The 10,900-nt window shown below is 48.0% G+C and overlaps 2 protein-coding genes across 3 annotated transcripts; both read left to right on the top strand.

Annotated features, from left to right (window-relative positions):
- The first annotated feature begins 663 nt into the window (after positions 1-663).
- Positions 664-3,715, top strand: LOC100843460 (glyoxylate/succinic semialdehyde reductase 2, chloroplastic). 2 transcript variants are annotated; one of them, XM_003569194.4, is made up of 12 exons: positions 668-893; positions 991-1,084; positions 1,290-1,355; positions 1,849-1,924; positions 2,022-2,077; positions 2,180-2,264; positions 2,402-2,462; positions 2,557-2,609; positions 2,696-2,766; positions 2,884-2,956; positions 3,040-3,144; positions 3,367-3,715. In XM_003569194.4, exons 1-12 carry the CDS (start codon positions 803-805, stop codon positions 3,532-3,534), a joined length of 999 nt encoding a protein of 332 aa, XP_003569242.1. In that variant the 5' UTR covers positions 668-802; the 3' UTR covers positions 3,535-3,715. The 2 variants fall into 2 exon arrangements, with proteins under 2 accessions (XP_014753482.1, XP_003569242.1); XM_014897996.2 differs by lacking the exon at positions 2,402-2,462 and having other exon boundaries at positions 664-893; positions 2,463-2,609.
- A 177-nt stretch (positions 3,716-3,892) lies between these two features.
- Positions 3,893-5,386, top strand: LOC100843158 (omega-hydroxypalmitate O-feruloyl transferase). Its single transcript, XM_003569193.3, has one exon. The coding sequence runs from the start codon at positions 3,993-3,995 to the stop codon at positions 5,271-5,273; it is 1,281 nt and encodes a 426-aa protein (XP_003569241.1). The 5' UTR covers positions 3,893-3,992; the 3' UTR covers positions 5,274-5,386.
- Positions 5,387-10,900: the final 5,514 nt, after the last annotated feature.

Raw genomic sequence — 10,900 nt, 5'->3', positions numbered from 1 at the left:
GGATGCTCCCGCATCTCAACTTTTACGACTAGCTTTTTCCATTTTGGAACTTTTTGGACTAAAAATGCTATCACCTCTCAACTTGATGGGGGCACTGTGGAATTGCTTAAAAAAAAGTTGTTTACAAACCCACGAGTTGACGATAACCCAAATACAACACCATGCGCCAAGGGGCTAGTGTCAGCCGAAAGAATCCCTCGAGGCCTCCGACCCTAACTTTCACTCAAAGTTGAGCATTAGGCTTGAACTGGTTTTGAAGGGAGACAATGCTAGGAAAGCATTGTCAGAGACAACGGTGTTGCCATGATTTCAAATCCAATAAGACTAGACATAGAAACACGCCGAATCATATTATGAAAGGAAACAGAGGTCAGCTCTTAGTATAAAATTATAAAGTAAAAGACTGTCAAGGTTCAGTTTGGTGTAGCTGAACTGTATTGTGCTGAAATTATTTTATAATCTGATGCGAGAAAATACACACAAGCCGGCAAAAATTAGTTAGGCAAACGTAAAAATAAAACTAATCCGGTTGAAAAAGCTGAATTGTCACGATCCACTGCAACGCAAGTTTTTGTGTGTGTGAGAGAGAATAAAGTGCTGGTTAAGTTTGCGGTCAAGGAATCAGAGCTGGTCAATTCAGGCCGGAGGCATCTAAAAAAGTCATAATCCACACCACAGCGGATCGGGATTGGGTCTGGGTCTAGTGGCGTAGCTGCGTCGTGCTCGCACCCAAATCACCAGCGGCTGCAGCTTCGTCTTGCCGGAGCTCAAATCTTATCCCTCTTACTTATTGGCTGCAGTCATGGCCGCTGCCTTCCTACTCTGCCCCAGGGTGGCACTGCCTCTGCGCAGGGGATGCCGCCTCGTCGTGTCCTGCTCCGCCTCCTCGTCAGGTGTCGCTTCGTGCTTCGGTTCCAACCGAGCTCTTCCCCCCCAACGCGATATTATTGACAGATTATTCTTGTGTGCTGCGTTCTCTGCGGCTTGCAGATGCTCCAGGAGGGGTGGAATTCCAGGGAAGGGTGGGGTTTTTGGGCCTCGGGATCATGGGCGCCCCCATGGCATCCAATCTCATCAAGGCCGGGTAATTTCCCCCCTTCTCTTCTTGTCTTGGAGGGTTGGGGACTTGGGGTTTAGACAGAGGGCATACGAAATTTTTAGACATTTTTCATCGGTATGGACTAGTTGTTTGTCTAATATTATTGCAGTGAATAGTGATGTATCGTTGCCTGCTTATGCTTATACTGTGGCCATGTCTAGTGTTAGAATTGTTTCTTTGTGATTTGCAGTTGTGATGTGACAGTGTGGAACAGGACCAAGAGCAAGTGCGATCCTCTCCTCAGCCTTGGGGCCAAGTATGCTCGACACCTCCACTCAGCTGTGATTTACCATCAGTTTTTTCTTATGGAAGTATATGTCGTTTCCAAAACCACTACAGAAACTATTGTGTAATTTAATTCACGATACACTCTCAAGTAGTTTGTTCTGAAGGTTTTGGAACGTGTGAAACCATACTATAGCAATACTGAAACTGGGCCATGCTATTAAACTCTGATGCGTTAGCTATTCAAAAGATGGCATTTTCTCTCTGTTTATCTGTTCTTCTCTACTTTGTTTTGAAAAGATTATGTTTTCCTACAATTCCACTGAAGAGACTAAAGCCTCTAAACCTGCGAGGGATTTGTTGCCAATGGTACTAGTCTACTAAATAGTTTCATGTCATATTGTTCATGTTTGACCTGAAAAAAAGAAACAGTATTTCTCCTAAAAAAGAAACAGTGTTATATTTAGCAAAAGATGTATGCAAAGCTTTGCTTAATGCTCATAAAAGAGGATGGATTCCTACAGATTTGAGGCTTCACCGGCCAGAGTTGCATCATCTTGCGATGTGACCTTTGCAATGCTTGCTGATCCAGAAAGCGCGGTATAAGTTTTGTTTCAGAATTCTGACCACCCTTCTATTCATGAAGACTCGGGATGACCACAAACCTAATCGTGTTCATAAACGGTTTGTTCCACAGGCTGAGGTTGCATGTGGAACAAATGGAGCTGCAGAAGGGATGGCCCCAGGGAAAGGGTAACAAATTGCTCTGGAAAGGGATCAGAAAGCCTAGAGCATATGCATAACAACAGAAGTAACTCTGGAACCATTATATTTTCTCTTGCTTGTCTATCACAGGTATGTTGATGTGTCGACGGTCGATGATGTAACATCTAAGTTGATCGGCGAACGTATTACAAGTACTGGGGCATCTTTTCTTGAGGTAGTTTTTGGTCCATGTCACTGCTTGTACTCTTTCTGTGCAACTATTGATTTGCTTGTCTGAATGTCTTACTAGTAGCAATATAATTTCAGTGATTGTACTGTTGGTCCAATGCTTACTTGATGACATTTCAGTAGGCTCCAGTTTCAGGCTCGAAAAAGCCAGCAGAAGATGGACTGCTGATCTTTCTTACTGCAGGTAAATTTCTGTCACCATGCTTGGTATTTGAGAAAGTGTACTAGTGAAATACATTTTTGCCTGGTACCTGAAACCATCGATATGATCACACAAGGCGATGAATCCCTGTACAAGAGAGTGACACCCCTACTTGACGTCATGGGCAAGGTTAACATCTCTTATCTGGAAGCACTTCCATCGATCTCTCGTGTTGATCAGGAAGCATGCTTACGCTTTCCTTACCCTGAAACCAGTCAAGATTTTTTCTCGGGGATGTTGGAAATGGTGCGGCGATGAAGCTCGTAGTTAATATGATCATGGGGAGGTATAACAAACTACATTTATTTGAATTTGTATTGGCTTACCTCCTATTGAGATTCATCAACACTTTGGTCCCCTTTTTTTTTTACTAATCCTTGTGGCAAGTGGCAACACACTGCAGCATGATGGTCTCCTTTGCAGAAGGGTTGCTCCTGAGTGAAAAAGTCGGGTTAGACCGGAATACTGTAATCGAGGTAGCTCTGCTGAAACAAACAGAAAGAAGTCTGAAATACCATAACAAGAAACAATCTAACCTAGGATGGTTTGGTCCTTCCAGGCTATTTCACAAGGTGCAATCAATGCTCCCATGTTCTCCCTCAAAGGCCCTTCCATGGTTAAAGCTTCATACCCTACCGCCTTTCCCCTGAAACATCAGCAGAAGGTAACCCCTGGGTCTCCTACTCGCAACAGAGGTCTACATAACGGCATCACAAAACAATTTACATTCACAATTTCCAATATCTGATTTTCTTTTGTTGAGAAATCTCGAAATGCAATCCGTCAGTTAGATGAGAATTGACCTTGTTTATAAGGAAAATCAGGCGAAAACCTTATTTGCAATTTTCATCTGATTCTGGCACTGAGTCGAACAATGCTTATGCAGGATCTGAGGCTGGCTTTGGCCCTTGCAGAATCAGTGTCCCAGCCCATTCCTACTGCCGCGGCTGCTAATGAGCTGTACAAGGCTGCGAAATCGCTCGGCCTCGCCAATCAGGACTTCTCCGCAGTCATTGAGGCGCTCAAGGCAAAAGTGCAGAGTTCGCAGCAGTAGAAATTGTTTGTCTGTTAATTGATTAGTTTTTTTAATAAAGGAGGATTTTCATCGATCTTTCTCCCGTTAAGTCACATAACTGTCGGTGAAGTGGAACCCTGCCAGTGTTGCCATTGAGGAATATATATGAACAAACCTAAATGTATAATATCTTTGTACAAGTGACTATCGATATACAACAGATCACACGTTTGGTATGTTAAACAAGTTACGTCGCACCTTTTTCGGACGAATCCAGGAGAATGGGCAAAGGCAGTCAATCGTCAGACATGGTAAAGAAAATTATTTCTCCGAACCAACCGTGTGACCTTACCGTTTTGCAACGGATCAGGTTGTTTTCCTCATGTCAACACGTCTTGACGCTCTACACCCTATATATACCAATTTCGTATCGTAAGAAAGCCCCACTGACATAAGAAAAGAAAAGCCGTATAACCTGTACCTGCTGAAGAGAGACCATGAAGGTGACGAGGTCAGAGCCGGTGCTCGTGCACGCTGCCGCAGCAGCCACCGGCGCTGACGAAGACGAGGAGTGCTACTACCTCTCCAACCTCGACCAGCATGTGGCCGTGGTGATGAAGACGGTGCACGTCTTCAGCCCATCCGGCGACATGGGCGCTGCTTCAGGCGGCGACCCGGCCGCGGTGCTCATGGAAGCCCTGCGCAGGGTGCTCGTGCACTACTACCCGTTCCAAGGCAGCCTGGCCGTGAACGGCGGGAGGCTGGCCGTGCGGAACGACCGCCGCGGGGTGCCCTTCGTCGCGGCGGACGCCGACTGCGAGCTCGAGGATGTCGGGGACGTCGTGTTGGCGGCGGCGCCCGAAGCCGCGGTCCAGGGGCAGCTCGTGTTCGATATCGAGGACGCGGCGACTCTGCTGACCGTGCAGGTGACCAGGTTCAGGTGCGGCGGCTTCGCGCTCGGGGTCGCCATGAACCACTGCCTGGCGGACGGCGTCGCGGCCGCGGAGTTCCTCCGCTCCTGGGCCGAGACGGCCCGCGGCGCACCCCTCTCCGTCCCGCCTTTCCTCGACCGGACCGTGCTGCGCGCCAGGCCCAACGCGGGCCTCTACGCGGGCCAGGAGTTCGCGGAGATGGAGGACGTGTCGGGCCTCGCGGCCCTCTACAGCAGCGAGCCACGCGTGCGGCGGGCCTTCGCCATCGACGCCGCCACGCTCGCCAGGCTCAAGCAGCAAGCCGGCCAAGGCTGCTCGACCTTCGCCGCCCTGACGGCGTTCGTGTGGCGCGCGACGGCGCACGCCATGAGGATGGCGCCCGAGCAGAGGACCAAGCTCTTGTTCGCCGTCGACTGCAGGCGGCGCCTCGACCCGCCGCTGCCACGGGGATTCTTCGGGAACGCCGTCGTGTTCGCCTGCTGCGTGTCCGCGGCCGGGGACCTCCTCGCGGAGCCGCTGTCCGCGGCGGCGCGGTCGGTCCGGGACGCCATCGAGCGCACGGACGACGCGTTCGTCCGCTCCGCAATCGGCCACGTCGAGGCCACCCGCGCCCGGGCGCCGCCGTCCATGACAGCGACCACGCTGGTCACGGCGTGGAACCGTCTCGGGTTCAGCGCGGCGGACTTCGGGTGGGGCGAGGCGGTCAGGTCCGGCCCCGCGGAGCTGCCGCGCGAGGAGGTGGTCATGTTCGTGCGCGACGCGCGTGACAGCGGCGGCATTGTGGTGCTGCTTGGCCTGCCGCAGTCCTGTATGCAGGCGTTCCAAGATGCGGTGCGTCAGCTCTGAGACGTGTAAGGATCTTCGGCTATTGTAAAGGTTTGGTAATCTAATTTGATGGACTACAACTCTACAAGCCTTTATGTAACAACTAAATTGAATGCTTGTATCTCATAATCCTTCTGATCTTAAATTGTTGTCGAAATATTACATGTATCTAAACGTTTTTTAAGAATAGATACATGCATATTTGGGAAAATTTGAATTAAGAATTTAGAATCAGAGGGAGTACAATTTATTGAGAGATTGTCGGGTTTTTTAAGCCAAAGACGGTCGATATCGGTCGCTCGATTAGAATAAAGAATTGACCGCATTTACAAGAAAAGCCAGCAAACAGAAAGCAGAACTGAAGAAACAAGTCACAACCGTTGTAGCCAAACCCCTCCCGCTCCGCCGACGCCGACCAGGGAGCAGCTCCTTGTGCCAGAAAGAGGTAGGCAGAATTGGGCTTTTTTGACGACCGGAGTAAAGAAGAGGCTGTCCAGAATCCAGATAAGAGCAGCCCGCCCCTCAGCTCGCCCGGGCTGCATGAAGTCGCCATTCCAGCGAAGCCCACCACAGCAAGCAAACTCCACCGGCAAACTAGGACTCCAAAGGCAACGCCTTCAAGGAGGGCACGACGTCCAAAGACGCCGCCGTTACCCGATCCGGGAACCGAATCTGAGTTTTCGCTCGAAGGCACCTTGTTTGTGAAGGGTGGATGTGATAGAGTTGCACAACGACGCATTCAAGAAGGAAACGACGTCCGAGGACGTCGTAATGGCCGGCACCGAGAACAATCGGTGCATGGTTTTCAACCGCAGCCTCCACACACCCACAATGGACAGGAACGCCAGAGTTCGGACAAGAGGCCACCGTACCGTCGCATGTGCCGACGAAGCCCGCTGCACGCCACGCAACCAACCACCACCGGCCAGGGCGCCGCAATTGCACCATGCACCGGATCTGGCATCACCAGCGCCGGATCTGGTGACCCCTAGCACGCACCTCCTCGCTGGGCCATGGAAGGAGAAGCCATCGCCGCAGCCTGGCCCGCCCCACCGTCGCCGGTGACCGCGCGCCCCTGTACCAGCGGTGCCGCCCCGACATTGCCATCCTCGCCGCCACGCCCGCAGGGCTGCCTCCAACACTCGCCCAGCATCAGACGAAAAAGCCACTACCTATCTAGCGCCGCAACGCCATGCGAGACGAGGGAGTCCACCTCGCCACCACCTTTCTTCCCTTCCGACGGTGGGGAAGCAGGGGAAGGAGGGAGGGAGGGGGGCAAAGGCCTGTGGCCAAAGGAGGGGAGACACTGGGGAGAGAGCCTCTTTCAGCAAGGATAAGCAATTTTGTTTAGGAGTTATCATGACTTAATTTCATCAAAAATATATGCAACTACACATGCTCATCATGGCGGTGCGCGGAGGGTTGCAGCCACAACCTACGATGCATTGCTCTCTAGTCACAAAACAAGGCCCTATTGTGTCTGCACAGCAGTAGCACAAATTATTTCGGCAGGTTAAGTTTCCGCAGATGTAGATTTCGAGCTTGTTGCTATCCATCCGTTCAATCAACAATTTTGGCAGTCCTGTCTGCTTTGAACTTTTTGCTTTGGCTGCCTGGAACATTTGGAAAATTCATAACAATCTAATCTTCAAGGGAGAAGCTGCCTCTTTGCAAACCTGGAGGAATAAAATTAGAGCTGATCTTACTTTATTAGGCTTTAGAGTGCCTCAAAACCTGTACACTGAATTATCTGTTTTGATGGACTCTCTTTAATTTCAGCAAGGACTTGCCCCGGCTTGTAATTATGTACTTATAACTACAAGTTTATAATATACCGCGGTAGGAGCCTCTCCTACTGTTTTCCGGTCAAAATAAAATCAAGGATATACAGGCTCAACTAACTTTCATTGTTAAATTGTAAAATAATTTTAGACTGACTAAAACAGGATATTAACTGATCAAATGATTTTTCTTAACACCAAAACTTTGTCAGAATTCAAATGGTTGTTTGTATGTACTTACATGAAAGTATTGTTGTACATGCGAGGATAACCATCATGAGCATGACCACCCTGCTTCTCTCCTTTATGTGCTTCAACAAAACAAAGTAGATTGTGATGCAGAGATGGTTTCTGTATGTGTCAAAACATGTACTGGCCACACGATCAATATATATTTACAAAAATTGATCTATTGGCCTATCTATTGGCGTCTGCGTACCTCTATTGGAAATAAAAATGCATATATTTAGTTAAAATTAATTGATTCTATCTTTGTCCTCGCCATAAGAATAGAATCTCCCCAAATTAATGGTCGCCTTTTGATTATATTGGATATCTTCTAATTACTCCTTAGTTTAAACGGAAATTATATTGAGCGAATATTCGCTACACTGCCTTTTGGCGTGGCACGCTGTGGCCGTTCGATCGTGGGTACGGTGATGTTTCCATCTAGCTTCTTGTACCCGTTTCGCCGTGTCAGCGATATACTGTTAAAATTTTGGTAACGGTGCCCCCTTTCTTTTCCCCACTTAACTGAAACTGCCTGAACGGCTCCCCCTCCTTCGTTTCCCCCCTCGCATGTTGCTTACTCTGCTTCTTCTTTGCCTTCTGCTACGCTCCTGCCCACCGGAATTACAGTGCCCGCCGTTCGTCGATGTATTCGTATCCGGTCCGTTATATTGCTATATGGGGTCGCCTCACATATATAGACTGAGGAGGAAAACATCTGCTTCTAAAAGAAGAAGATTGCGTCCTTGGAAGGCCCAGATGGGCTGGTGCATGATACACCTACCATGCTGCAGGTAGCTTTGGACTTTTACAAAAAAAACTATTTGGTAAAGATGACAGACTGGACATTAATATGGATAATGATTTTTGGGGCCGAGAGGACATAGTTACAGAGGAGGAAAACAACTTCCTAGACCAAAACTTCTCTGAAGAGGAAATCAAGGAAATTGTTTTCTCCTCCTATGCAGATGGTGCTCCGGGCCCGGATGGTTTCCCTTTTTTGTTCTATCAAAAATTCTGGGAAACATCAAACTTGATTTGTTGAATCTCTTTAGAGACTTTGATAACTACAATGCTGACCTATACAGACTGAATTTTGCCATGCTAACACTATTTCCCAAAGAACAAGATGCTACTTCCCTTAAGAAATTCAGACCCCATATCCCTTACCAATTGGAGCTTTAAATTTTTTGCTAAAGCTTGCACAATCAGATTAGGTGGTTGCGCTGACAGGTTGATCTCCATCAACCAAACTGCCTTCATCAAATGAAGACATATACTAGGAGTAAAATGCACCCAAGGTCTCTATTCTTTCACGAAGTGTCAAGTAGGTCTCTAATTTTTCAAAATGCACATTTGGGTCCTGATTGTTTGTTAAGTGGTTCACCCCAGGTCCCTCGACTGTATGCGCAGCTCTGGCCGCATGACGTGGCTAACACGTAGGCTTTGGGCCAACACGTCAGGCGACGACGTGGCGTTGCCATCATACAGAAAACCTCCCGCACGTTTCTCCCTCTCATTTTCGCGGCCCGCTTATGGCGGCGGCGGGGGCTCCGGCTCCGTGGCGGATCTGGCAGCGAGCGCGGACGGATGCGGTGAGCGAAGACGTGACCTCCTCGAGCCTCTCCAGCAGCCTGGCGAGTTCCTTCGCGGGCATCGCCGTCTCCACCATCTCCGCCACGTGAACCTCAGCCTCCTCCTCCGACCCCGCGGCGACGGCGGCGAGCAGGAGGAAGAAGAGGAGGGCGGCGAGGGCACGGTGGGCCATGGCTGTCGCTGAGCGACCCTCCTCTCCGGCACCGAGGAAGAAGAGGAGAACGTCAGCGGGCCGCGAAAATGAGAGGGAGAAATGTGCTGGGGGGTTTCTGTAAGATGGCAACGCCACGTCATCGCCTGACGGGTGGGCCCAAAGCCTACGTGTCAGCCACGTCATGCGGCCAGAGCTGCGTATACAGCCGAGGGACCTGGGATGAATCACTTAACAAACAATCAGGACCCAAATGTGCATTGAAAGATTAGAGATCTACTTGACACCTTTCCGAAAGAATAGAGACCTCGGGTGCATTTTACTCTATATACTAGAATGATAGCACATGAGATTATACAGGAGATTTACTCAAACAACATAAAGGAATTTTCCGTAAACTTGACTATGAGAAAGCATACGACCGAGTTAGTTGGGAATTCTTAGAACAAATGATCACATAGAGAGGCTTTGGCCAAAATGGATCAATAAACTCCAAACTTTGATCTATGGAGGTTTAGTTGTAACTAGAAAAGGACTGAGACAAGGTGACGCCCTGTCCCCCATCTTATTCAACCTAGTAGCTGATGTTTTTACCAGAATGCTTATTAAAGAAGCTAACCAGAACCTTATCTCAGGTTTGCTACCTGGTTTTTTCCCTGGTGGTGTCATCAGTTTGCAGTATGCTGATGACACGCTATTTTTTTTCCTCAAAAGTGACTTGCAAATGGCACAAAATCTGAAATGGATTCTTACTCTGTATGAACAAATCTCAGGAATGAATATTAACTACCATAAATCTGATCTTATTCCAATGAACATGGAAGAGGAGGAAGTTAATTCTCTAGCCCAAATCTTTGGCCGCAAAAAAGGGGCCCTTCCTATTACTTATCTTGGTGTGCCTTTACACCACAACAAACTTATAAAAGAAGACTTCTAGCCTGTAATCGACAAACTTATTAAAAGAGTGGCTAGGTGGAGAGGCAAGCTTCTCTCATATGGTGGGAAAATCATTTTAGTTAGGGCATGTTTAGCCAGCATTCCATTTACCTATTATCTGTAATTAAATTTCCAATTTGGGCAATTCATGCTTTAAATTCCCAAATGGCCCACAGTTTGTGGGACAACTATGAAGGACGTCACAAGTATCACTTAGCAAATTGGGCGTCACAAGTAATGAAAAAGGAGCTTGGAGGGCTGGGTATACCCAATCTTAGAGATCTAAATGTCACCCTACTAGCTTCCTGGATTCATAGATACAACTTGGACTCACATAGGCTCTGGAAACAAATAATTGACTTTAATTATGAAGCTGATAATCCAAATATCTTTGCTTGATGACCAGATGGGATCCACTTTTTGGAAAGGGATCCTGTGGGCACGGCAAGCTGCTAAGCTAGGTTATCAATGGATGATAGGGAATGGTAGAAACGTTCGTTTCTAGGAGGACCAATAGTTTGGAGGCTCTAGTCTGGCCATTCAATTATGGGACCTTTATATCATTTGTAATGAACAAATGGTCACTGTGAGTGAAGTCTGGGTTAATAATGAAATTAGGCTGTCTTTGAGGAGGGCCTTTGGATCTAGACTACTTGAACAATGGAGGATGTTGTCCCAGATCTTGTCTAGTGTTGAATTGTTTAATGAACAAGATCAAATGATGTGGAAATTTAATAATGCTGGAATTTACTCCTCACAATCTTTGTATGCTGGAATTTACTCCTCACATGTCTATGAGCCTGCACTTTGGCAAATTACTGTTTCTGCCAGGATTCACATGTTTTTGTGGTTGCTTAGCAACAACAAATTGCTCACTAGAGACAATCTGGGGAAGAGGCAGGATTTGAATGATAAAACCTGCTTATTCTATGTTGAACCAGAATATGTTACGCACA

The sequence above is a fragment of the Brachypodium distachyon genome, chromosome 2, assembly GCF_000005505.3.
Source record: "Brachypodium distachyon strain Bd21 chromosome 2, Brachypodium_distachyon_v3.0, whole genome shotgun sequence".
In the NCBI taxonomy this organism is placed as follows: Eukaryota; Viridiplantae; Streptophyta; class Magnoliopsida; order Poales; family Poaceae; genus Brachypodium; species Brachypodium distachyon.
The sequence above is the reverse complement of the archived record's forward strand: the minus strand, read 5'-3'. Positions and strand labels throughout refer to the sequence as shown.

Excerpts from the sequence above, each read along its gene's own strand:
- LOC100843460 (XM_014897996.2), top strand. The coding sequence starts at position 803 with ATGGCCGCTGCCTTCCTACTCTGCCCCAGGGTGGCACTGCCTCTGCGC. Across the intron at positions 1,085-1,289 it reads TCCAATCTCATCAAGGCCGG|TTGTGATGTGACAGTGTGGA; the intron begins GTAATTTCCCCC and ends TGTGATTTGCAG. Across the intron at positions 2,265-2,462 it reads CTGGGGCATCTTTTCTTGAG|GTAAATTTCTGTCACCATGC; the intron begins GTAGTTTTTGGT and ends TTCTTACTGCAG.
- LOC100843158 (XM_003569193.3), top strand. The coding sequence starts at position 3,993 with ATGAAGGTGACGAGGTCAGAGCCGGTGCTCGTGCACGCTGCCGCAGCA.